Source organism: Scyliorhinus canicula, chromosome 14, assembly GCF_902713615.1.
Source record: "Scyliorhinus canicula chromosome 14, sScyCan1.1, whole genome shotgun sequence".
In the NCBI taxonomy this organism is placed as follows: domain Eukaryota; kingdom Metazoa; phylum Chordata; class Chondrichthyes; order Carcharhiniformes; family Scyliorhinidae; genus Scyliorhinus; species Scyliorhinus canicula.
In genome coordinates, this window is record NC_052159.1 from 70332875 (window position 1) to 70347418 (window position 14544).

At 45.5% G+C, this 14544-nt stretch overlaps 1 protein-coding gene across 1 annotated transcript in view; it reads right to left on the reverse strand.

The window, feature by feature from the left end:
• LOC119977336 (PC3-like endoprotease variant B) overlaps positions 1–14544 on the reverse strand; it is a 1015536-nt gene that overhangs the window by 548968 nt on the left and 452024 nt on the right. Inside the window, exon 5 of the mRNA XM_038818121.1 lies at positions 10075–10190. Coding sequence (XP_038674049.1) covers positions 10075–10190 — 116 coding nt within the window. The remainder of the gene's footprint in view (positions 1–10074; positions 10191–14544) is intronic.

Genomic DNA, 14544 nt, shown 5'->3' on the forward strand with positions numbered 1-14544 from the left:
TGTTCACATTTAAAATCCTGACCTCTGGTGAGTAGTGGCTTTCCATGAAAAAACTCATTTTTCTTTTTAAAAGTACAGTTTTTTTTATCAATGTTCCACTAATGCTGCACCATTTTACATCATCTGGTGTAAAGATTATAAATATGAATCACAACATAACGCTGACAGCAGTTTCCTACTTTTAATTTGAAATGTTATAACGTTCATTTCACAGGTACATATAGTAAAATTCTCAGAATGCTGCCCAATTCCGTATGACAGTGATCCTTAAAGGAACCACAGCTGCAATAAAACAAAACTTTGCGATTGATACATTTATCTCAGAATCAATCGAGCACAAATCCTACTTTCCACTGGGGTATGATACCCAAGTACTGTGAACAGCTTTGTATTTGATAATATTATGGTTTCAAGAAATGTAAAATTACATTATTTACCACAATCTCTTTTAAACACTGCAAAGGGAGAATTTCAATTCAGCAATTATAATTAATTGAGATGTAAATGGTATTGGTAATTACTTGCAGTCAAACTGATTAACTGTTCTGATAGTGTGTCCCTTTAAGCATGAGCACCCCAAGCTCCCTCCCTATGTCCTTTGAACTGAACAGATATTTCACACCTACTTCCCATATAAAAAAACTCAGCATAGCCATGGGGGAGGGGGGAGGCCATTAATGCCTCCTCCAGATTATATGTCAGCATTTGTCACATAATTCCCCCAGGATGTTTGATACTTCTTGCTGATTTATTAAGTTAGTGATGTCTATTTGTAACTGCAATAATAGAATCAGTACATTTTTAAAAAACTCCTTGACAGACAATTTTATTTTGGAGTTCGGGGTAGGGATGTGACCCTGAGGTTATACCTTCATATAGGTTTAATAACTAGCATAGGGTGGAAGTAATTATTAATATTAATATTAACCATTGGTTTGTTGGCAGTTCTGAGAAATCAATTTAGCTGGTGTCTTAAATTTAAGCTTATGCAAACTGTGGTGAAAAAAAATGAACATGATGGCAGTCGAACAACAAATGTTAAGAACTGCTGTATTTATGTAATACGAACCATATGTTTTCAAAATAAATACCAAATACACAAGGTTAAACAAAGATCCTGGGCCGGGATTCTCCCCTACCTGGCGGGGCGGGGGGTCCCGGCGTGTTGGAGTGGCGTGAACCACTCCGGCGCCGGGCCGCCCCAAAGGTGCGGAAGTCTCCGCACCTTTAGGGGCCAAGCTCTCACATTGAGGGGCTAGGCCCGTGCCGGAGTGGTTCCCACACCGCCGGCTGGCGTGAACAACCTTTGGCGCCACGCCAGCCGGGGCCGAAAGGACTTCGCTGGCCGGCGTAAGTCCACGCATGCGCCGGAGCGTCAGCGTCTGCTGACGTCAGACCAGCGTAGGCCCGCCCGCCGATCGGTGGGCTCCAATCGCGGGCCAGGCCACCGTGGGGGCACCCCCTGGGGTCAGATCGCCCCGCACCTCCCCAGGACCCCAGCGCCCGCCCGCGCTGCCTGCTCCCGCCGGTCAGGTAGGTGGTTTAATCCACGCCGGCAGGAGAGGCTTGTCAGCGGCGGGACTTCGGCCCATCGCGGGCCGGAGAATCGCTGCAGGGGGCCCGCCGACCGCCTTGGGGGGCCCGCTGAGCGGCGCGGCGCGAATTCCCACCCCCGCCGAATCTCGGGGGGTGGAGAATTTGGGACACAGTGGGGGCAGGATTGACGCCGGCCTCAGGCGATTCTCCGACCCAGCAGGGGGTCGGAGAATCCCGCCCCCATCTTCTCTTTTCTACATTTTTTCACATTCTCTCTATTTTACTACTTTTACTAATACTTTTTTAAAATAAATGTGTTTTATTGGATTTTTGAACAAAGTATATTTACCGTTATGTGTACAGGATAAGAGACATATACACATATATAGAAGAGAAGGGCACACCCAAACATACCAAAGAAAATAAAATATTGTGCACCAGCTCAACAGCAGCAACTAATACCTAAAACACATGTTCAGCACCATGAATATCTGCTTTCTGCTGTGCAATCGGGCGGGAGGGAACAGGGTGGTGATTTCACTGTCTTTCCAACTCCCTTTGATTAAGCTGTGTGTGGGAGGAGGGGGGAGTATGGCCTACGCAACTGGAGGCCAATTGCAACCCCGAAGGTAACCATTTAAGAGTCAAATAAAGCAGTGTTTTTCAAACTTTTTTTTCTGGGGACCCACGTTGGCCAACCTTCGCGACCCACCATTTTCCCTTACCTTTAATGAGAGAGGTTAGACTGCTTGGTCCTCACAATCGCACTTGCTTTGTCATTCAATGTTACATTTCTGTATGGGTTGTTCATTAGAAGTCCTGGAGCTCATATCAGTACTGCTTTGTCCTGCCGTGGACTCCCCAGCGAAGCTCTCTCCAGCAGATTCAGTTGTGAGATCCTGGCCTGTTTGTGTCTCTTGCCCTCTCTTCCTTAGTCCAAAAGGATCCCTCTTCAGTTCTCCATGAGTCCAATCACTTGCGTGCTGGCAACGGAGGAAGAACTACTCAGTAATATCGCGCGCAGAGTACATGATGTCAGTGTACTGGCAGCATGTCCTGCTCCCTGCCGCCGCTCCTGATGGGAAGACTGATTGATTTAAAGAAAAATTCTGCTCCTGGAAAACTGCGCTGATGTACTGAGGAGGCGGCCTGCTCCGCTGGGCTCCGGGCCTGCGCACTGCTACATCAGGCTGAGGGAGCACGCATGCACGGGACAGCCGGCATTCTTGAAAACCAGTTGAGGCCGACATTTTAAAAGTCGGTCGCTGCTGTTGGGCACTTCTTCCCGCGATCGGGAACACCGGGACCGTTCACTCTACAACCCTCCCGACATCCGTTCGCGACCCACCCGTGACCCTGAGTTTGGAAATGACTGCTTAAGGGACTCACCCCACTGTGCTAGTTTTCAAACAGTGGCAGGTGTAGGAATTTGCCATCTGGGAAGACCACACAGCAAGCCCGATTACTTTTGCCTGCTGTTTAGTAAGATGAGGGGAGGTTCCTCATATTCAGGTACTCTGTGCCTGATAGCGAGACTGCATTGGGATAGGGAGGCCCATGGAAAGCAACCCTCCTGTCCTTGCTTTGATTCCTCTCCCACCACTTGTCCCCGCTGGTACTGCTCCCACCTCCTGCTACCCCCATTCCTCCCACATTATTTTTCTCTCTACAGTGTCAAACCTGATGTGTTAGGCGGGTTGGTTTGATGTTGACTGCAACTGGATGCAGGAAAGCTAGAAACAAACGTCTAACACCGGAGATGATCCAACACGGTTTTATTTAAACTATGAACGGCTGTACATGTTCAGCTGTGGGTTGACACTCTACTAACCCTACTGACGACCTCTGACTGGTTTGACCAGGCTTACTAGCTGCCACGTGGCAATAATGTCCACTGACTTGTGCACTCTGACTGACTCAGTGTCTGGGTCCCAAAAAGAGCGGGAGTCTTAATGCCCTGTGAGCTTTATAGTGTGGTGTCTTGTCTGGTGATTAGTTGTTCTGTGTTGTGTGTTCATTGGTCATCCTATGTGTCAATCACTACCTGTCTGCATCTCATTATATACATGAGTGGATATTATGAAAAAACCTGATGATGAACCAAGTGCAATACAGACAGTGGCCGCAGCTCCTTGTGGCACTGCTGATGCTGGAGAGCTGCCGGCTTCTGCTTGGTCAGAAGTTCTCGGGGCAGGACTTTGGGCTTAATTCAATGGGAGATCCAACTGTGCTCAGGTAAATGCCTGATTGCCTTGGGATAGCATCAGGTCTCCAGAGAAAAGTGATGTGGGGTTCACATCAGTTTCCGTCCAATCACCAACATTAAATTCTGCCCAGTGTTTGAGGAAAATTGCTTAACATATGATATCCACTGTCTGCTATTTCAACAGACACTAATTGGTGTGTTTTACATTTGCTACTGCCTTTGCTAAATCGGCAGACAAATAAACATCATATAAAAATACAATGGCCGGGATTCTACGAGCCTCTGCGCCGAAATCGCACTCGGCACGGTGACGGAGAAAGGGGCGTCAGACCCACGATTGGGTCCGACGCCGGGACGTGAACCTCCGCCGACCAGAAAATCAGCACCAGTCGGGGGCCGTTGAAAGAGGCCCCCGTGGCGATTCTCCGCGGTCGACCGGCTGAGTTCCTGCCGGCGTGGTTCAAGTATGGTTCCACCCGGCGGCAGCTCGGCGTCATGGCTGCGGTGGCCGTCCTGGTTGGGGGGGGGGGGGCGCGAGGGTGGGGGGGCTCCACACTGGCCAGGCCGGCGATTGGGGCCACCAATAGGCGGGCGCACGCGATCTGTGGGGGGCGTACCTTCTTCCACGCCGGCCCGCTGTTTGGGTCCGCCATGTCAAGCAGGGCTGGCACGGAAGCAGCTGCTGCGCACATGTGCGGACCCGCGGTTGGAAGTGCAGGGCCGCGTATTGGCAGCCGGAGCTGTGTGGAGCACTCAGGTTTGGCAGATGTGAGGCCTTCAAGCCATCATTAAATTTTGTGGAGACCCATAACAGGGCCAACCACTGCTGCAGCCTTTCTGTCCTACCAAACTCTCTCAGAGCCATGCTGCAGCTTCTCTCATGAAAGTCTTTGAGTGTGAGCAGCCTCTAGCTTCACAGCTGAAGGCTATTTCAAAGGAGAAATCAGTCTTGTTTGTTGTGAGAGCACTTCACGCTCCTCAACTCTCAAGTGCCTTCACTAAACAACAGGAGGTCTGTCTGATAGAATAATTAGTGGACTGGATGTCCTGCAACCTTGATGCTTGAATAGTATGCCTGTAGTCTCGGTGCATCAGCACCACTGAGACAGCGGCGAACAATCAAAAAGTAAAGTGCATGGGTTCATCACTGAGGACCCTCCCATGGCCAAAGGCTAACTGTTCAGATGAGTGGACGCTAGCTGAGCGCAACCTCCCTAATGTTGCTGGCAGAGGTCTGGGGTCTAGGACCTCCTGATCTGGCCAGGTGTGAGTGTGCAGGGCAAAGTTTGCCACCACAACTGGCTCACAGGATGGCACTCTAAGAAAAAGCAGGGCAGTCATGGTCAGGGTGCGGGAGGTTTGGGGGATTTCAGGGTCCTGGATTGGAAGACCTAACTGATTGTCTGTCTCTCTCTTTCTCAAAATCCTTGCAGAAACAAAAATGAATGTTGGCGTTGATCCCGTGGAGGTTGCCCTTGTTCTGCTTGTTACAGCCGAGGTGGTCAGGTGGCACCACATGTGCAGGGGCTGCTGCACACCCTCAAGACCTGGTCACCTATTAACAATGATTTGATAAATTAAACAAAAAATGTCCATTAATTATTAGTAGGATTTTACTAAAACCACAAAATCTCCTGCTTAAACAGGCCTCAAATATGCCAAGGAATCTTGTTATGGTTTAATACTAAGCAACATGATTAATTATTCATGAACTATGGACGTTTTAAACATGCATGACCAGACATGATACTTATTTGAAGTCAAACTTTTTGTCAACATAAAACTGTTTAAAATTCAGTATGAATAGTGCTCCAACCTAACTGTAAGTGTAAGAAAATATAATTTAATTTTTCACATCAACCTAGTCATCCCAAGCGCCTTTATCATTTGAACATGATCTGCTGTGGGGATGTTTCAAAAATGAAATCATTCATGATACAATGTGTACTGTCAACATAAAATGCTTAACATAATAATTATCACAACTTTTCCAAAAGGCACAAAACTTGGGCATGCTGATGTTTAGAGGCATTTGATGCACTCATACAAGGAAGACTGAAAGTTAGCAATGCAGGCTCAATAGGCTGTATGGTCGACTCCTGATCATATGTCGTACGTACTTAACAGTTTCACATGGCTGCAGCAATAGTATAAATGCAGTTTTCCCAATGCTTTTATAATTCTGAATACTCAACCCTTATTAAACATTTTAAAATATTTTCTGCATATATATTTAACAAAGGTTAATTAAAAAATAGATTTACTCTTTCATGGTCTTTGGGTTTTGTTGGCTAGGCCAGCATTTATTGCCCTCCCCTAATTGCCCTTGAAAAGGTGGTGGTGAGCTGCCTTCTTAAACCGTTGCAAATCAAATGGTGTAAGCACTGAAGAGAGTTCCAGGATGTATATCCTCTGATAAGTGAAGTAAAGGCGAAATAGTTCCAAGTCAGGATGGTGTGTGGCTTGGAGGGGAGCTTGGGTTCTCATGCGTCTTCTGCCCTTGTCCTTCTAAGTGGTAGAGGCCACGAGTTTGGAAAGTGTTGTTGAAGGAGCTTTCGTGAGTTGCTGCAGTGCATTTTGTAGATGGTGCACATGGCTGCTACTGTGGGTCGGTAGTGGACGGATCGCAAGATGGTGGATGAGGTGCCAATCAAGCGGGCTGCTTTATACTGGATGGTGCCGAGCTTCTCGAGTGTTGTTGGAGCTGCACTTATCCAGGCAAGCAGTATAGAAACTTGGATAATAGGTGCAGGAGTAGGCCATTCGACCCTTCGAGCCTACACCACCATTCAATATGAACATGGCGAATCATACAAATTCAGTATCCCACTCCCGTTTTCTCTCCATACCCCTTAATTCCTTTAGCCGCAAGGGCCATGTCCAGCTCCATCTTGAATATATCCAATGAACTGTCCCTAACAGCTTTCTGTGGTGGAGAATTCCACAAGTTCACAACTCTCTGAGAGAAGAGGTTCTTCCTCATCTCAGTTCTGAATGACTTATCCCTTTTCTTCGGCTGTGACCCCTAATTCTGGACGTCCCCAAAATCGGGAACATTCTTCCCGCATCTAACCCATCCAGTCCCATCAGGATTTTATATGTTTCTCTGAGATCCCCTCTCATTCTTCTAAATTCAAGTGAGTACAAGCCCAGTCGATCCACTCTTTCTTTACAGGTCAGACCTGCCATCCCAGGAATTTGTCTGATGAACCTTCACTGGACACCCTCAGGGCAGAGTATTCCATCACACTCTTGACTTGAGCCTTGCTGATGGTGGATAGGTTTGGAGAGTCAGGGAATAAGTTACTCGCTGCAGGACTCTCAGCCTCTGACCTGCTCTTGTATTTATATGCATAGCCCAGTTAACCTTCTGGTCATAGCATTCGCTATTCTTAGTATGTTCGTTAAAAGTTTGATAAGGCCAGTTAGCAGGCATGGAATCAAGGTGAACAATTACCCTGAAGCGGGCCCAGTTGAAACAGGCAGCATGCAAACTCCATGCTCACCAACAAGTTCTGGTGTGCAGCCCAGTGTAAAACGTACTACTGGCTGGCTGCACATTCAGTAGGTGTGTGCCTGTTGAGTATAACATACAGCTAAGTGGCGCATCTACAAGGCAACCTGCCCTTCTGAAAGGGGAAATGCACTAAGCTGGCGGAGCAATCTCAGAAAGGCTTTGATGGGAAGAGCATGTCAGCTAAGAAGCATCAGGCCAGACAGCGGGCACCCAGCTTCATTGCAATGATACTGGAGGCCATACCCCAGCAGGTCAAAGGAAGGACAAAGGCCATGCCCGAAATCTTGGATGGCTGGGTTTTCTGCCCTGCCACTGAAATTTTGGCAGGAAATGCATTGCTAGTGATACTTGCTGCGCTGTAACCGGTTGAAGCTCATTGGAGCATTAACTGGCTAAGGGTGAGACTTACACCCCCACCATGCTTCAGAAAAACAGCGGCCAATCCACTTGCCCTGCAGCTCTGTAGACCCAGCAGCACCAGGATCGAGCGGTGGTTAGTTTCACACCGTCAGTGCTTTCACAGTAGTTAGTTAACGCAATGCTTGCAGAATTGTTCAGAATTAAATTCTTTCACAATATTAAATGTCAGGGTGACATCTTCCCATACTCTCATGCTGTAGCTTAAAATATTTGGTATCGAGGAATAATGAAGCTAAGATATGCAGTGGCATACACCATGCATTCTTTCCCAGCCTGCATAAAAATTGAGCTGCATCTGTAATGGAGGTCAGGTGAAGAACAGGTGAAGGAGAACACCAGAAGTTAGGACAAAAATAAATCTGCAATTGTTCAACTTTTATAAAAAAATGTCTTAAAATAGAAAAATATAGTGTTGCCCCCTATAAGTGGTTTTGAACTGATTTTTAAAAACACAGTACAGGCACAAATGTTCAAACGGTTAAATTGGTCTTGATGGCGTTAAAGTAATCTACATTACTGCAGGGAGTAACTACCTCATCATTCAGATTAGTTGTTAAATCAGCTTAATTTTTCTGTTATGTGAAAATATTTTTCACCAATGACTTGTCTGGAAGAATTAGTTTAATTGTACATATAAATCTCGCTTGTTTTAGATGCACACGGTTTTGGCTGCCACAGAAGACCCTAAAATTTACGGATTGCAAGATGTTTAAGGGCTTCACTGGGTACATGTTGTAAACCCTATCCATCAGAAAATGACGGTTTAGCTGCACAGAGATAACAGCTATTAATATTTGAGTTCTCCAAGGCACCAGGAAACAGGTATATGTACTTACAGCAAACACAGGTTTCAAATTGTAACAACTGCATAAATCAATTATAAGATGCTTTGGAACTTTATTTAAAACTATATCAGTAAAAAATAAGTGAGGTTTATTCATCAGAAGAATATTTACTGGAAGTAGTATTTGAAGAACAGTTAATATTAAATTTAAGGAGTTAAAAAATTTAGTCCTCATTAAAGGGAAATAAAATGTTTAAGATGGATGATTAAATAAGCAGTTTTACCACATTAATATCACAAAGCGTAAAGTTAAAATAAAATTCAAGCAGATTATTTTGTGATTAATTAATTAGAAAATGCTTTCTCTTACAAAAGTTTTTTCCTGTTCTGTAAAGATAGATACCATCAGAAAAGTGGCAGATTGTACAAAAGTTCAGATTGTCATTGACTCATCCAATCATGATTCGATCCCGGCCCCGAGTCACTATCCGTATGGAGTTTGCACATTCTTCCCGTGTCTGCGTGGGTCTCACCCTCGCAGCCCAAAGATGTGCAGGGTAGGTGAATTGACCACGCTAAATTGTCCCTTATTTGGAAAAACAATAATTGGTACTCTAAACTTACGGAAAAAAACACTTGCTAAAAAGAAAGACTCGCACAATCATAGGCTGGAACTTTTCCGGCCACTCACGACGGTTGGATCTTCTGGTTCTGCTGATGGTGTACCCCCGCCTCCAGTTTTATGATGGAGAGGGGATGCATTCAATGGGAAGCCCCATTGACAACGGCGGAGTAGAAGATTCCTCCGCTGACCAATGGCGGCCTCCTCCCGCTGCTGCAAAACACGCAGCAGATTGCTCGGTAAATCTCACCCATAGAGTTTGACAGCACAAAAAGAGGCTCTTCTGCCCATCGTGTCTGCACTGGCCATCAAACACCTATCTATTCTAATCCCATTTTCCAACACTTCGTCGTAGCCTTGAATGCTATGGCGTTTCACATGCTCATCCAAATGCTTCTTAAATATTGTGACAGTTCCCGCCTCTGCTAACTCTTCAGGCAGTGAATTCCAGATTCCCACCACCCTCTGAGTGAAAAGGTTTTTCCTCAAATCCCCTCTCAAACTTCTGCCCGTTAACTAAAATCTATGCCTCGGTTATTCACCCTTCTATTGAAGGGTAAAGTTCCCTCCTTTCAACCATATCTATATCCCTCATTATTTGCTAAACATTGTGCAGTTTTGATACATGAAAATGAAATGAAAATCGCTTATTGTCACGAGTAGGCTTCAAATGAAGTTACTGTGAAAAGCCCCTAGTCGCCACATTCCGGCACCTGTTCGGGGAGGCTGTTACGGGAATCGAACCGTGCTGCTGGCCTGCTTTCAAAGCCAGCGATTTAGCCCTGTGCTAAACGACATTGTGCACCACTCTTGAATTCAAACACTTATATTGTGCTTCTGTGAATGTACATCTATTGTAGCTTTCGTGTTTGCATGCGTATATCTATATTTGCATTCTCTTGTAAGTGTGTGTTTAGGAACTCATGAGTAGATTGTGTTTCACGGATTTATTCAGGAAGAAATTAATAAGGTGGCGATGCAGTACTTACCAGTTCCCATTGTGCAGGCCACAGAGGATCATTGAACTGAGGTGCCATTCCTTTTTTATGTACTGAGTTCAATACATTGAAGATATCTTTAGGGATAACATCTTTCTTGTCATGCTCTGGAAACCAGACAGAAAGATCAGTCACTTTTCGTACTTCGTAATTTAAAGATAGCCAAAAACTAATTTGCCAATAAATGGTTAAAACATTTGAAGGAACCAACAGAACAAATCTGTTGATATTAAAATGCCACAGAATTTTTAAAATACAAATGACCGCTCCACACACATATACAAAGTATTTTCCTTTCGCTATATGAGCTAGGAATGGCATGGCATCACAAGAATGATCCCTGGAATGAAGAACTTGTCGTATGAGGAACGGTTGAGGACTCATTACTCATTGGAGTTCAGAAGGAGGGGGCGATCTTATTGAAACTTACAGGATATGCGAGGCCTGGATCGAGTGGATGTGGAGAGGATGTTTCCACTTGTAAGAAAAACTAGAACCAGAGGACACCATCTCAGACTAATGGGATAATCCTTTAAAACAGAGATGAGAAGGAATTTCATCAGCCAGAGGGTGGTGACTCTGTGGAACTCTTTGCCGCAGATGTCTGTGGAGGCCAAATCACTGCGTGTCTTTAAGACAGAGATAGATAGGTTCTTGATTAATAAGAGGATCAGGGTTTATGGTGAGAAGGCAGGAGAATGGGGGATGAGAAAATATCAGCAAAGATTGAATGGGGGAGCAGACTTGATGGGCCAAGTGGCCTAATTCTGCTCCTATGCCTTATGGTCTTATGGTATCTTGTCATTGTACAAGTATTGGTATCAATTCCCTGTCAGTTGTTTAACAGGTAGTTAACCGTTTATTGAAAAAGCTTCATTCTATTGAGACAAAATTAACAATCCTTTGGAGTGTTGTGGGTTACCTAAAGAAACACAGCACAAATTTGTTAAGGCAAGTTGTCTTTAACTAACAATTGAGTTTTTTGTTGAGGTAGCTGGGAGAATTGAGAGCAATATAGCTGATATTCGGGATTCTCCAATAATGGGACTATGTCCCCACGCCGGCGTGAAAACCAGCGCCAACCACTCCGGCGTCAACGGCCCCCCAAAAGTGAGGAATTCTCCCCTTTCTAAGGGACTAGGTTGACGGCGGAGTGGTTTCCGCAGTTCCAGCCAGCACTGAAGGCCCGACGTGAGTTGGCGCATGCGTGGAATGGCCGGTGTATTTGCATGCGCAGAATGGCCGGCGTATTTCTGCGCATGCGTGGGGGTTCCGTTCTCTGCGCCGCCTCCCGAGCAATATGGCGGAGGCCTACAGGGGCACGGCACGGAGTAGAGTAGGCCCCCATGGAACCAGCCCGCCCGCCAAACAAAAGGCCTGATTGCGGGCCAGGCTACCGTGCCCCCCCCCCTCCCTGGGGTCTGACCCCCCCCCCCCCCCCCCCCCCAGGACAGCCCCCGCACACTTACCTGCCAGGTCCCGCTGTGTGTGAGGTGAGTAATTCCCGCCGATGGGATTGGGCCAAACTCATGGCCACTCGACCCATCGGGGCCTGGAGAATCGCCGGGGGGGGGGGGGGTTGGTGCTGTCAACGGCCCCCGATCGGCGCGGCGGGAATCCCGCCAGCAACCAAAGATCGGCGTCGGAGAATAGGGAAACCGGTGTCGCCCCGGGTATTCGGGTCAGAGAATCACGGCCATGGTCTTCCAAAAGGTGTTTGATAAAGTGCCACTTAATAGGCTTTTCAGCAAAGTTGAAGCCCATGGGGAAAATAAAAAATAAAAAAATGTAGCAGAGGCAGCACGAATGTGAAATTGGCTGAATGACAGGAAACAAAGAGTTGTGCCGATTGGTTGTTTTTTGCGTGGGGATTCCCTAGAGCATCCAACAACTTGGACTTGAGTGGACAGAGCAAAATTTCAAAATTTGCAGGCGACACAAATCTTAAAGGTCCTGTTAATTGTCTGCCGGTTTGGTGTTAATTGGTGTTTCACTTGAGCCCATATAAATACACACAATTAAAGCAGTGGTTATTAGGTTAGGAAGTGTATGCTGTCAATTATAATTCTGTAAATATTTTTTTTTTAAAAAGAGTGCTTCCAATTCTAACTTTCATCAACTAACTTTCTGGAATAGAACATGTAGCAGAGGGTGGCCGACTAATAGATGCAGATTTGAAACAAAGAAAAAATTCAGATAGAAAACTACCATTCCAGTAGCTATTGTGAAAAATGGCAGAAAGCAAGTGTAAATTAGCCAAGTATGTTCATCCTCCAATGTTCACTGATTCTGATTAGTGAAAGAATGAAGTGGACATGGGTGACATCCCTATCAAAGAGGAAGGGATGTATGGCCTTGGTGAACCTGCATCTTACAGAAGCAAAATCCAAAGTCAACTATTTTGTAAACTGGATATCTATCAGTTGGGCAGTGATGAAGGTTTGATGAAGGTTTGATCCTACTTTTAGAGTTCTTTTGACATTTACAAGAAAGATAATCTGTTAAATGGCCATGAGGAAGAATAGAAAAGTGAGGAAGATGGTCATTGATGGCCGAGTAAAAGCGTTTGGAAAGGCTGGGTATGTGACAGATGGAATTTAACACAAAAGTGTGAAGTAATATCTTTTTCATAGGAAGAAAAAGCGGGGGCATTATAAGCTAAACTCTACCATTTGAAAGGAGGTTGGGACTAGAGAGATCTGGGAGTAGATGTGCACAAATTGTTGAAGGTTGTTGTGCAGGTTGAAAAAGTGGTTAACAAAGCTTAAGGGCATTAGAGATAGAGGCAGAAAGTACTGAAATAGAAAGTTGTGATGAACATTAATAAAACATTGGTTCCAGCTCGGCTGGAGCAGGGTATCGAATTCTGGGCACCACACTTCAAGAAGTATGCGAAGGCTATATTGAGGACAAAAAGTATATTAGAAAGATTCAGTCACGTGAATAGATTGGAGAGGTTGGGTTGCTTTCCTTGCAGCAGAGAAAGTAGAGAGGGGGTTTGATAGAAGTGTCCAAAAGCATGAAGGGTCTGAGCTGGAATAGATAGAGAAACTATTCCTTTGGACATAATGAAATAGAACTGAAGCACTCAGATTTAAAGGAATTGACTAAAGGCAACAGGAGAAAACATTTTCTATGCAGTGATGGCGAGGATCTGGATTGAACTGCCTGAGAATGTGTTGGAGGCAGTTTCAATCATGGCCTCTAAAAGGGCAATGGTTATGAACTTGAACCAGGGTAAATTGCAGGACGACAGGGAACGAATAAGAGTGAGAATATAAGAACTTAAGAAACATTAGGAAGTAAGAAATAGGAGCAGGAATAAGCCATTTGGCCACCCAAGCCTGCTCTGCCATTCCGTAAGGTCATGGCTTGCTCCTGCAGAGAGTGAGCATGAACTCTGAGGTGAATGGCTCCTTCTGTGCTCTAACCATTTTGTGATCATGAATTGGAGGAGAGAATTTGATAAAAGCATGTGCAATGCTCACTCAAGTCGCACAATGGAATTTCCAAAGTTCTGTTCCACAGAATGTCAAATAAGTAGAAATCTGCTTCAATTGTTTTACTTTTCCCCTTCCAGTGCTTAACAATATCTATTTATGTAGCAAAGCCTCTAACTGAAGACTTTCAGATAAATCAAGATCTTGCGACAAGTTATAAAAAAACAACTTATTTCTCATTGAGAGCAGAGGTTGAGAATGCCATCCCAGCAGGCCTTGGGGGTTTCTGCACAATTCAGCATTTTAACCTCTTGTGGGCCAAGGATGGGCCCAGTGTGCCAGGGAAGAAAGAGGGATGCACAAAAACCTGGGTTGTGCTGCTGAGTGGAGCACCATTGCAAAGAAAGGTCTCATCCAAGGGACAGGAAGAGGTCCCAGTTAAGTTCCAAAAGGGAAAAACAGAAAAAGGGCTGCGGTTACCAAACATTGAGTGAAGAGGGTTCAGCAGAAACTTGGCAATGGAAGAGGGCAACAGAAGGGTGGTGACTCCATGCTGCGGGTCGCTAGGGAGAAGACACGCCTTTGAAGCTGTTATATTCTGCTCAGTGTAATCCAAGAGCTGAGGCTGTGCTTGCCAGTTGGTGTTTGAGTGCATAGACGGGATTCCATCAGAACAGAGTCTCAGGAAATGAGACTGAAACCCTGCAAAGTGGGCCATTATTGAGGCCATCCCAATTGGAACGAACTTTGGAGAGAATTCCAAGGCCAGTCTTTGAAGGGAAAGACTGGTAAGAGAGGCAGAATTACAATGAAGTTGGTTGGCACAGTGTTTATTGACAGTGGAGTGTGTTGTTGAGAAATCCATGGCGTATTGTTTTCTAGAATTTACAGTGCAGAAGGAGGCCATTCGGCCCATCGAGTCTGCACCGGCTCTTGGAAAGATCACACTACCCAAGGTATTTGTTACACCTGACATAATTGTGCAGTGTGATGTGTTTGACTACAGTTTGCCTGGTAACTC